Here is a 12,798-nt window from a genome sequence, read left to right on the forward strand (position 1 = left end):
TCATTTTATTCACTTTTTGACATCCAGGCTTGGATCCCAACTCCCAAACGTGATTCCGGTTTAATTCATTGGGCTTTTACTTAGGCTTCAAAGCTCCAAATCTTTCGATTTAGCTCTCGATTATCTTTTTAACTCGAAATCACTTCCTGCAAGGCATTGAACATTTAATAAGTGCAATTCACATTAATTTAATCTCAAACACAAGTAAAACACAGTAATTAAAGTGCAAACTATGACTAAAATATGGGTTTCTAGCCTACCACCACTAGCTTTTGGTATTTATATATGTAGAAATCAATTGGGAGTGAAATGGATTTAATGCGCATTAGTTGGAGCTAAAAGAAGAAGAAAATGGACCAGTGTCGAATTCTAGTGTCCATGGTAGCGCCCGAGCTAGCGCGACGCATTGCCCAGGGCGCTCAATCTTGAAAATTATCCGATTTCAACTTAAAGAAGATCTTTTCGGGTCCTGGACGCCCCTAACTTGTATAAAAAGGTTTCTAAACCTAATTTTTGAGGGGAGGACGCCACTTTGAAGGAGAATTCACTTTGGGAAACACAAGCCACGTTTGGAAGAGACTTCCAACTAGTTTTTCTTCTCTTCTCTTCTCTTCCTTTAATCTCATAGTTTATTAGTTCTAGAGTTGTGTGCTACTACATGAACATTGTGGTTTGAAGTTTGAATTGTTCATTTTAATTTATCGTATTTGTTTATTTATTTAATCTTGCACTTAATTATTTGATTTCATGATCGCCAATTGAATAATATCTACAAATCTATAATTGAAATCGGAAGAGGGAATTCTAGATTGCATATAAGATTGAGTAGAGCAAGATCTTGAACCTGAGCATCGGGACGGATTTGCCATTAAGATAGGGATATACCCAATCCCCTTGCTAGGCCATTATATGAAAATTATTAAAGCGTTTTTGTTAACCATAACTCTTAGGAATATAGGCATTAGGTTAGCTTGAATAGGCGAGTAGTACTTCGAGAGAATACTACGAGTAATATTAACCCTGTCAACAAATAAATTAGATAAATTAATTAGAAAATTTAAGTGAAAGACTCAACATGATTGTTAGCTAACTCATAGTTCTGGAATATTTTCTCCCATTAAATTCGTCTCTAAGTTTGCCAACTTATTTCTTTAATTTCTTAACTAGAGATTAGTTATAGTTAATAATCTTTATAAAATCGCTTGAATAGATTAATTATTTTAGTTTAATTTTGTTGATAGTTAATCACAAGTTCTCATGGTAACGATACTCTACTTATCACTTTATTACTTGTCGACCACGTATACTTGCGTGTGCGTTTCAGAGCAATAATTTTAGCTTCGTTGGTGTTAATTTAGGGGTATTTTGGAGTTTTTTACAAAAAATTGGTAACAAAATTGATTACTGAAAGATGAGATTTCCATAATTGATGACAAAGAAAAAAGTAAAATTTTACAAACACTTCCAAAAAATTAGAAGGTTGATTTAGCAGAACCAAGCAAAAAAGTTCAAAGAAAAGCTAAAGGAGGAGGAGAAGGCATGGGCTTCAAGTTATACAGGTTTTTGTTTTGAGCAAACAAAAAATATATATATTAATAATTAAGTAGGGGTCAGTAAATTGCACGCATACTTGGTATCTCTAAGGACACTTCGATTACCTAGGCTTGCTAGAGTATTACAAGCATCATAAGATAGAAATTTCTCAAAAATACATTGTTCTAGTAGTTCCTTTTCCACAAAACATTTTAAATAAGATGGAGCTTCAACAAAAGTCTTCTTGCCTTCAAATTGATCCTTAGCCTTTCTTGTCATGTGGTGAGCTACACTATTCCCTTGTCTGAATGTGTGCTGGAGGATTATCTCCTTCTGCTGGTGCATTAACGACCTGCATTCATTAACAATATCGTCATATAGCCTATTGCCCTGTAGGATGGATTGGATAACCTCCACAGAATCTGTCTCTATTACAAGCAGGTACATTCTCCATTCTTCAGCCATTTTGAGTCCCTCTAGTAGAGCTTTTATCTCCGTTTCTAGTGATCCACATTCATATGATGGTTTACCAAAGCCCACAATCCAGTGTCCTTTGGCATCCCTGAAAATACCTCCCAGACCACATTTTTGTATAACACTGTCAAAACTAGCATCAATATTTAGTTTAGACCATCCTTTTGGTGGTTTTTGCCGTGCAATTTTGATGGGAATTTTTCGAGGATTATACATACTTGTTTCAGTGAGGAGTTTATATTCAGTTGTCTTTTGAATAATAAATTCTCCATTGATGGGAGCAGTCGTGTTGTTTTGGTTGTTATTGTTTCTATTTATCCAAGTGTACCATATAACAAAAGGAAAGAAGAGGTCCCAATTTATAAAATTATTCCTAATTGGGTAGTTAAAAGATTTCAATTGGTTCAGCCAGTGGTCACCTGGGGCCTTATAGTATTGATGCCACCCAAGATTATCCCAAAAAGTTTTAGTCGCCTTGCAGCTAAAGAACATGTGGGCTATAGATTTTTCCAAGTTATTTCTGCATATAGGGCACATTGGATCGACGTTTAAGCTAATTCGTGCCGGATATTGTCTACAGGGTATCCTATTATGGAGACAGTGCCACATAAAGAATTTTATTTTATTGGGACAATTAAGGTTCCAAACCCATTGGAAATCTACTAGGTTATTTTTTGGAGACTCTAATAAGTTGTAGCATGTTTTGGTTGTGAAAAAACCTTTAGTAGAAAGTGACCATATAGGAATGTCACTTTTTGGTCCCTTTAAACGGATTCTAACCTTACTGATGCTGTCCTTAGTATCATTAGGAATATTAAAAGAAATTTTATCAAAATCCCAGTTTTCTCCATTAAATAAGTCCTTTAATTTTAAAGATTGATCCTTTTTTTGGAGTGGTCCCTCCACTATTTCCCTAAGACTTTCCACCTTTGGAATCCAATTGGTTCCCATATGTTCATGTTCGAGAGAATGTGAGGAGACCAAATAATTCCTTTAGAGCATAAATCCCATCCTTTTTAATGCTTTTCCAAATGAATTGTTTTTTATTCTTGGCATTACTAGATGCATAGGAAGAGATTAATAGAGTAACCCAAGGAGAGGTAGCATTGGTGAGCATTCTCCATACCATACTAGCTAATGTAATAAAGTTTTTGAATTTGCATTATGGATACCAAGTCTTCCATTTGTTTTTGATTGGCAAATGATAGACCAATTAATAAGGTGAATTTTTTTCCTCTTATTTGTAGACCCCCAAATGAAATCTCTTTGTACCTTATCTATTTTATTAAGGGTCTTTCTGGGCAGTAATGTGTATTGCATATAGTGGTTTGGTATTGAATTTAAACAAGAATGTGATAGGGTTGTTCTACCTGCTATATTTATGAATTTTATTTTCCAAGCTGCTAGTTTAGCTCTCATTTTATCAATAATGAATTGGTAGTCCCTTGGCCTAGGGTAGTTATTTAAGATAGGGAACCCTAGGTAAGTACCAAAGGACTCACTTTTTTTAATTCCTAATAGGTTTGTAATATCTTTTATGAGAGTTTCAGAACAATTTTTTGAAAAGGTTATTTTTGATTTGGTAAGGTTTATTTTTTGTCCTGAAATATTGCAGAAATAATCTAGACCTCCCTTGATGGTGTGGCATGACTTTTTGTTTGCTTTGGCCATCAATGTGAGGTCATCTGCGAAGAATAAGTGGGAAAAATTTGGACAGTTTCTCCCTGTGGTTATTGGATCCCAATTCCTAATATCTACTTGATGGTTTATGTATCTTGAAAGCATTTCTAAACAAAGGATGAAGATATAGGGAGATATGGGGTCCCCTTGCCTGATCCCCTTACTTGGCTCAAAAAAGTTTGTAATGGAGACATTAACTAGGATTGCTATCGAACTTATTGAGATACAATTTAATAGGAGTTTTGAGAATTCGGGGGGAAATTTGAAATATTGGAGGGTCTGATGAACAAAAGACCATTCAAGTCGATCAAAAGCTTTTTTCAGATCAATTTTAAGAATCATGTGACCTGGTTTTCCTTTTAATTTTTTTTAAGTTTGAAACTAGGTCTTGGATAATGACACCATTATCACAAGCTCTTCTATTTTTCATGAAGCTAGCTTGAAAGGGGCTTATTAGGTGATCAAGGAATGGCTTTAGACGGTTTGCTAGAATTTTTGTGATTATTTTGTAAATGGTGTTACAGAGCCCAATTGGCCTAAAATTCCTAATGTTGTTAGCATTTGAAATTTTGGGTATTAGACAAAGATAAGTTTTGTTAATTATTGGGGGGATTACTTACGTATTAAAAATGTCATGACATAGTTTCACAACTAAAGGGCCTATAATATTCCAGTACTTTTGGTTAAAAAAGGTGGAGTCCATCTGGTCTGGAGCATTAAAGGGTTTGAAGGAAAAATGGCTCTTTTAATTTCCATATCAAGCAAGGGTCTATCTAATGCACTCAGGTTTAAAATACCAATATTTGAACTATGGTTTAAAGGACTCTTCTTACTAGTTTTGCTGTGTGAAGTGGTGAAAATATTTTCAAAATAATTTTGGACATGAGACATAATTAAAAGGGGATCATTGATCCAATTTCTAGCATTATCTTTGAAAAAATTAATATTGTTTCGTCTCTTCCTATTTGAGGCACAAATGTGGAAAAATTTTGTATTGCCATCACCTTCATTTAGCCACATTACCCTAGATCTTATTTTCCAATAATCTTCCTCAATCATCAGAAGATCATTATAATCCCTTTTTAAGTCCTTTTTCTAGGGTTTGTAGGAAAATGTTAGTAGCATAACTTTTGAAATTTTGTATACCATTTAGACGAGCTAGTATTTTACGCTTTTTTTTCCCATAATATCCCCAAACGTCCTAGCTTTCCAATCTCTAATGCATTGTACAAAATTTTGACTAGCTCTAAGGAAGTTTGGGTCACACCAATTGTCTCTCACTATAGGTAGGAATTCCGGGTGTTTACACGAAAAGGTTTCTAGCCTAAAGGGTTATTTATGAAGGGTTCTAATTCTAGGTATTAGTTCAATTAGGATAGGGTTATGATCCGAGTAAGTTTTAGGAAGGTAAATTATTGAACTTTTGGGGAATAAATCTACCAATTCATCATTTCCAAATACTTTATCCAACCTTTCCATTATTAGACCCTGATTTTTATGCCTATGGTTAGACCAAGTATATTTGCAACCCTTGAATCCAAGATCAATGAGTTTGCAACTATTAAGCTTAGACCAAAGGAATTTAGCTCTAGTATCATTGAGAGGTCTGCCTCCAAACTTGTCATTGGCACAAAAAACATCATTAAAATCTCCTCCCACCATCCAAGGGCCTATATGATTTCTACTAATATTTTTCAGATTCTCCCACATAACATTTCTATTACAGATATCAGTACTAGCATATATTGTACTAAAAACCAGAGTTTACCAATACGAAGTACCTCTATTGTTGCATGAAGTTTTTGATTCCTACGGATAAAGTTTTGGATAGTCACCACCTCGTGGTTATATAGTAACACAATTCCTCCTTCCTGGCCATCAGCTGGAACCTATATCATCTCTATAAATCCAAAGTCGTTAAGCAATTCAACATGGCTTCCCATTCTAGTTTCTAGTAAAGCCACCATGCATGGTCTATGAGTGTCGACCATTTCCCTGAAATTTCTTCTAATGTTTTTGTTATTAACACCCCTTATATTCCAAATGATGATATTTGTTGGTTGATTCATAGAGACATTAAGGTTTTGATTTGGTGGCTCCCTGTTTTCCCTCAATGCCCCCAGTATTGGGTTCCTTCTCAATGCTAGCACTAGTATCATTGCCATGTTCCCCACCGTTGGATCCTGAGGTGGTCTGATGTCCATTGAGCATTTGTATAATTCTAGTGGGCAGTTGAGTACGTGCCTCTTCTCTTGCATCTCTGTAAAGAGAAATACTTTTACCCCGTCTAGGTTAGAGAACTCTAGGACTCGTGTTAAGATTATATTGAGTGGTTCCTCTTATTCCTCCATCTCTCCTTCTACTGGTTCTGGGTTTTGGGCAAGTTGATGAGGTGGTGATGGGGGTTGCTGGGGTGGTTGAGGAATGTGAGGCTCCTGAACTGGAGGAGGGTTCTCCCATGGCATGAATATGGCAATGAGTTGAGTTAGTGTTTCTGGGGGAAAGAATGGCATATCTAGGAGAGCATTCTGTGGGTATATTAGATTGAAATGGGGTGGTAGATTCTAATGGTTTCTCACAACATGCACTAGTTGAGGGTTTACGAAGGGAGCTAGAGGTTGTAGGATGTTGTTTAGCCATACTTGATTGAGGTAGTTGTTCATGGCTAACCTCATGCCTTCCGCTATTAGTTGAGCTAAGTATTGTGTGTTGTGTAGTATGACAATTGAGTCCTAACCATTGATTTGGAGGTTGAACGACACTGTATGGCCCATAAGTCCCATTTCCATCCACGACACAGATTGGTAGTCCTGTGCTTGTGGGGGTTGGACGTATATTATTTGTGGATTTTTTAGTTGGGGGGGGGGGAAGGTAGTAGATTCTCCATGGCAATTGTTCTGTATTGCCGTAGAATCTGTATAAGTCTGGGTTGTCTCCTTAGGGTCGAAGGAATTATAGGCACTTTGAAAAGAGATAGGAATACTTAAGGTCTCCAAGTCAAGCGTGGAAGAAGGGCTAAGGTAGCGTGTGAGGGATTGGGTGGCCGGGCAATGATTTGGGATGTCGATTGCATGGCTTTTGGTTGCTCAATGCCATTATTTATAGGCTTCTCTTCCATGGATATAGTATCCACTGCGTGGCTATGGCTGTGGTACATTTGTAAGACATGGCTATCCTTTTTTGCCATTTGGCTTACATGCTCAGGGAGGGAAAGATAATCAAAATCTTAATGAAAGATTGTTGTCCAGATTTTGGTTAAGCTAGAATATTACTAAATTATTTTATTTCATTTGTAGAAAGGACAGTAGAGTTGGTATTAGTAGAAGGGGTAGTTTTGTCATTTACCCCAGTATTCTTGCATGGTTTGATTTTCAATTTTTTAGGGGTAGACACGTTATTTTCCAACATGTCAAAATCTTCATTTGGGGTGGACACTTGTTCATTTGCATGGCTATTATTTGGATTATTAAAAAATATTTTATTTCCATGGGTGGTTTCATTGGTTTTTTCATCTAAAACCATGTGCTCATTATCTAAAAGAGTGAAATTATTTTTTATTAGTAAGGAGGTTTTTGGTTTAGCTATGGTGGCCGGATTCTTTGCCTTAGCTATGGTAGTTGGATTTTTGCTTCCTTTATGACCATTGGAGTAATGGATTCCTTCGGATCCTTGGATTTATATTGTAAAAACTTTGTATCTAGGTACTTACCAGTGCTTGCATTGAATATCTTAATGGGGATACCTAGACCATTGTTGTTTTTGACCGGCTTGATGGTATCTTGTTGATTACTTCTTGAGACTTGTTTCCTTCCTTTTTGAAGGATACTGTCTTCACTCCTCTTGCTGATTTTTCGGTATTCAGGTTGTTGCTTGCTCCTTGGTTGTTTCCTTACTGGCCGCAGCATCCAATTTGATAAATGAACATTGTTTTGTTGTGTGGCCTAGTCTGCCATAGTTAGTGCATAGGAAGTTATCTCCTTCATAGTGAATGTGTTGTTTATGTGTTCCAACGTATAGGAATGGTTGGAGTGGAATTTCTAGAGGGAGTTCAACAAAAAGTCTTGTATATCGACCCCTTAATGTGGTTGAAGTACAAACATCAATCCTTAATAAGCGACCAATTGCATTGCCAATTTTTTTAAGTATTTTGCCATCATAAAACTCTGTAGGCAGTTGTGGGAGCCTAACCCATACTGCCGTTGTTGTTAGTCTCTCTTTTGATGCCACAAAATTTGGCTTCCATTTAGTGATGGAGAGGAAATGACCATTAATGAACCAAGGTCCTTGTTGAATAGACTTCTCCATGTTTTCTTTATTTTTGAACTTTATTATGTAGTAGTCTTCTCCCAGATCAATCATTTGGAAATCTTCCGTTGGCCTCCATAAATCCTGGATTTTCTTTTTCAAGTAGTGGTGCAACATACATTTGCCCACTAACTTCACTATGATAGCATTTTCCAGGGCTCGTAATTCTTTGTCTGTCTTCATCTGTCAAAGAAATAACTTTGATGCCTCGTGTGATGGAGGATTCTGGTTGTTCAATCCTATCCTCTATAGGGGAATTCTCTGTTAACTCCAAATTTTTTTGATTTAGAGTAGAGTCAAACATCATTGGACTAGATGTTGTTAGCATGTCTTTGAAGGATAATTTATTTTGTAGGTTGTTTTGTATGGAATTGTCATGATCAATATCAGGTGGTTTGGGTGGTTTTTAGCTTGGGGATTCATGATTCTGGAGTTTCATTTTGAGAGAACTTTTTCCACCCTGCAAAATAAGTTTATATTATTTGTGGATTTTCTAGTTGGGGGGAAAGGGTAAGTTATACAGGTTAATTTGGGGTGAAATTCAAAAATAACCAGATTTATAAGTAGTAATTGAAAAATAGCCACAGTTTCAAAAGTAATCAAAATTTAGTCATTTTTCATGTAAAGATAAATCTGAACGAATACATTATTTAAAATCCGAAAAATATTACAACATAATATATTGGAGTTCGAATTTTTATATGTGAACTTCCAGCATAATATACTGGAGTTTCAGCATAATATACTTGACTTCTAGCATAATATACTGGACTTTCAACATAATATCCTGGAGTTCCAGCATAATATGCTAGAAATTCATACACATGTGCTCCAATCTCCAGTATATTATGCGGGGACTTTCCTTGTGCTGGAGTTCCAGCATAATATGCTGGAAGTTCATACACAGGTGTAGGGGTATACATAGGTCGGGTTGGTCCGAGTTTTGCAATTACCAAACTAAACCAATTATGTTGGGTTATTAAATCTAAAGACCAAATCAATAAAACTTGGATTTTTCAATCTCGGTTTTTCTTGGGTTTTCAGATTATTTGGGTTTTTTCGATTTTTTGGATAAAATCTTCGTAGCACAAAACATATAACTTGTGCTCAAAATAGTTTTTTAATCATATAACTTGTGCTCAAAATAGTTCTTTAATCCTAGTAAGATACAACTATATAAGGTATTTTTCAAGAAAATAATACAAAATATGAGATGTGTCATGACATTATCGTAAAATATTCAACAATAAAGACAATAAAGTTATGTAATATAAATATTGCTAATTAAAAGGTCATAATAAAAATAAACATAATCTAAAAGTACTAAGTCATTCTAAAATAAGTAGACTAATAAGGGAGTATTAATTAGATGACTAAACGCTAAACAAAAATAAAAATACGTTGTGAATTTTTATCTTAATCATTGCAAAATAAAAAATAGATATTGAATACATTGTCGTTCCTAGTATTGAATTGAATGTCTTTTGTTAGCATTAGTATTGATTTGTTTTTGATTTGGGCTTTTGTTAGCATTACTTAAGTTACTAATATTAATAGCTAAACTTATTGGAACATTCAAAAGTTCTAAGATTATGAAAAAGTGTAAGAAATATTTATAAATTACATCACAATAAGTATATTTATATATTAAATATATCTAAAATTTCTATAAATGTAATGTCGGGTTGGTTTAGTTTCGGTTTGATTTTTTTTAGTTAAAACCAAAACAAACCAATTTATGGTCGGGGTTTTTTTCCAACACCAAACCATATCAAACCAAATCATAGTCGGTTTTTTTTCTTAGTTTAGCTCGTATTATGTTGGAACTTTTCGTCTGCTGGAGTTCCAACATAATATGCTAGAAGTTCATACACATGTGCACCAATCTCCAGTATATTATACTAGAACTTTCCGTATTGCAACAAAATAGTGGTTATTTTTTAATGATTTTGCAAACGGTAGGCATTTTTTAATTACCAGTCCAAAAATTGGCTAACCCGTACTATTTTCACATAAAAATATCGAAGCAATCTATCACTGATCTTTAATAAACATCACATTTAAATTAAAATCTTAATGTTAAAGTATTTGTCAAAAAATTGGTTTGATAGAACAAAAACATTACATTAAAATTAAAATCTTAATGTTAGACATCTTTCTCGATGATCATTCTATTCCATTCTAGTCCACATGTCCTCTATACGGGCCAGGTGTGAGTCGAGTTAGTAGACTCACAAGTCTATTTTGGTCTATTTAATGTTGTTCATATTTTATTTTATTTTCCATAAACAAAGAAACTTTTTACCATACTAGACTTGGTGTTATTTGTGTTATCAAAGAGATTTGATCAATTTCTCGGCAGTGCGATTTTGTAACAATTGATCAATAGATGACAAGGAAGACCGAATTGATCCCAATTCCCAGAGTATAGGAACTGAAAGCATAAACCTCGTTTATTGAAGTCGAGATTTTCATCTATTTTCCTTGGTATAGTATTGTTTTTCCTAAAAATTGGATAATAATTAAACTTATAATGTAGTTTTAAGGATATGTGATTTTATCTAATACCAATTGATAAATGTAAAAATAAGTGATGCAAATTGACAATTTCACGACCCCGATTCTCCCTCCGTGAACAATCATGACGGTACCTAGTCCCTGCGACTAGGTAAGCCTAATAATGCGGAAAAATAAACCAATTTGCGAAAGAAAACAAATAAAAATCGAAATAGTGAAATAAACAGTGTTTAATAGTGTCGCTCGGCATACACAATATCAACTCTCAAAACTAATACTTTTCCCAAAATCTGGAATCTCATGAAATCACAAGTTAAGGATACGACATAGTGCCCTAACTCCAGAATGTCTAAAACAAATTAAATACATAAGGGCTATAACTACAAGAGAGAGTGGAGAGAGACTCCTCGGTCTACGGACGCATCAGATATACCTCGAAATCTCCGAAGGGTCGCCTCGCCTCAAGGATGGTAAGTCTGAGTCGAAGTACCTAGATCTGCACATGAAAAACATGCGCAGAAAGGGCATGAGTACACCACAACGGTACTCAGTAAGTGTCAAGCCTAACCTCAGTCGGGTAGTGACGAGGAAGGTCAGGGTCCTACTGACGTTAAATAAAATATAAAGTTCGATAGTGTAGAACAAAACAATATAAATAAGTATAGTAGTAAAAGTAACACAGAATATAAAGGACAGCAACAACTATTACAGAGGCAAAATAAACACAGAAAGAAATATGGCTCAGCACCAAAATAACAATCGGGGATCTTCCAGGATACCGTCCTGTAGTCCCAATTATACGTATCCAATGGATCTCCCGGGATCCTGTCCCATATTCCAACTCATAGTGCGCGGGGATCTACAGGATTCCCGATTCTACAATTAAATTCTAAGCCAATACGCGAAATTACGTAAAATAACCAAAATGCCCCTTAGGCCCACGTCTCGGAATCAAGTAAAATTTACATTTCCAGAATCCTCACACTCTCACGAGTTCAGTCATACCAAAAGTACCAAAATCGGACCTTAAATGGTCCCTCAAATCATCACTCAAAGGTCTCTAATTAATCAAGGCCTAACCCAAATTACCACTGATTTTCCTTAATTTTTCATGTTTATAATGATAAAATCACTCCAATAACGAGTTTAGGGACCAAAGACCTTACCCCAATGAACTCCTCTAAAAGCCTCTCTTGAAAATTCTCCCCCAAGCCTTCTTCCCGTTTGAAAAGAGGTGAAAAATAGCTCAAATTCGCGAAGGGAAGAATTTATATGTTTCTGCCCAGTTAATCCGCTTTTGCGGTCATAGGACCGCACCTGCAGTCATGGGACCGTACCTGCGGTCCCGCTTTTGCGGACCAATGGTCGCATCTGCGACAATCACTAACCCAGCCTATTTCCGCACCTGCGATTCCCCATTCACAGATGCGGTACCACTTCTGCGGTAAATTTCCCGCATCTGCGGACCCTGCTGCTCCTGCCCAATTCCGCTTCTGCGATGACAAATGACGATTCTGTGATACGGTTATGACAGAAGATCAGCAGCTTCAGCTGCAACTCCAAACTCAAAATCCTTCCGTCAACCATCCGAAATCATCCTGAGGCCCCCTGGGACCTCAACCAAAGGCACCAACAAGTTCAATACCCCTATCGTAACTTATACCAATCCTTAAAACACCTAAAACAACATCGAAACGACGAATCAACCACGAATTCAAGCCTAGGAACTCCGAACTCTAAAAATACGCTTTCGATTAAAAAGTCTACCAACCCTCGTCGGAATGACCTAAATTTTTGTACACACGTCACATTCAACACTACGGAACTACCTCAACTTACGGAATTCCATTCCGACCCTCGGATCAAAATCTCAATATCGAACCGGAAACTTCAAAATTCAACCTTTTGGTATTTCAAGCCTAAATTAGCTACGGACCTCCAAAACACAATCTGAACGCGCCCCTAAGCCCAAAATTACCCAACGGAGCTAACAGAACCATCGAAATTCCATTCCGAGGCCATCTTCACACTGTTCTGACTACGGTCAAATTTCCAACACTTAGCTCTCATTTAGGGACTAAGTGTCCCAAAACTCTCCTAAAATCAAAACCGAACATCCTGGCAAATCAAATATCAGAAATAAACACGGGAAAGCAGTTAATAGGGGATTAGAGCATTAATTCTTAAGACGAACAGGCGGGTCGTCACATCCTCATACACTTAAACATTCGTTCGTCCTCGAACGAGCATAGAGACATACCTGAAGTAGTAAAAAGATGAGGGTAATGG

The 12,798-nt window shown here is 36.1% G+C and overlaps 1 protein-coding gene across 1 annotated transcript; it reads right to left on the minus strand.

Moving 5' to 3' along the window:
• Positions 1-1,599: 1,599 nt before the first annotated feature.
• On the minus strand, positions 1,600-2,223 carry LOC138887699 (uncharacterized). Its single transcript, XM_070169477.1, has one exon. The coding sequence runs from the start codon at positions 2,221-2,223 to the stop codon at positions 1,600-1,602; it is 624 nt and encodes a 207-aa protein (XP_070025578.1).
• Positions 2,224-12,798: the final 10,575 nt, after the last annotated feature.

This window comes from Nicotiana sylvestris, chromosome 3 (assembly GCF_000393655.2).
Source record: "Nicotiana sylvestris chromosome 3, ASM39365v2, whole genome shotgun sequence".
Lineage (NCBI taxonomy): Eukaryota > Viridiplantae > Streptophyta > Magnoliopsida > Solanales > Solanaceae > Nicotiana > Nicotiana sylvestris.

Bases quoted from the DNA above. Each gene is read 5' to 3' on its own strand.
- LOC138887699 (XM_070169477.1), bottom strand. From the start codon at position 2,223: ATGTATAATCCTCGAAAAATTCCCATCAAAATTGCACGGCAAAAACCA.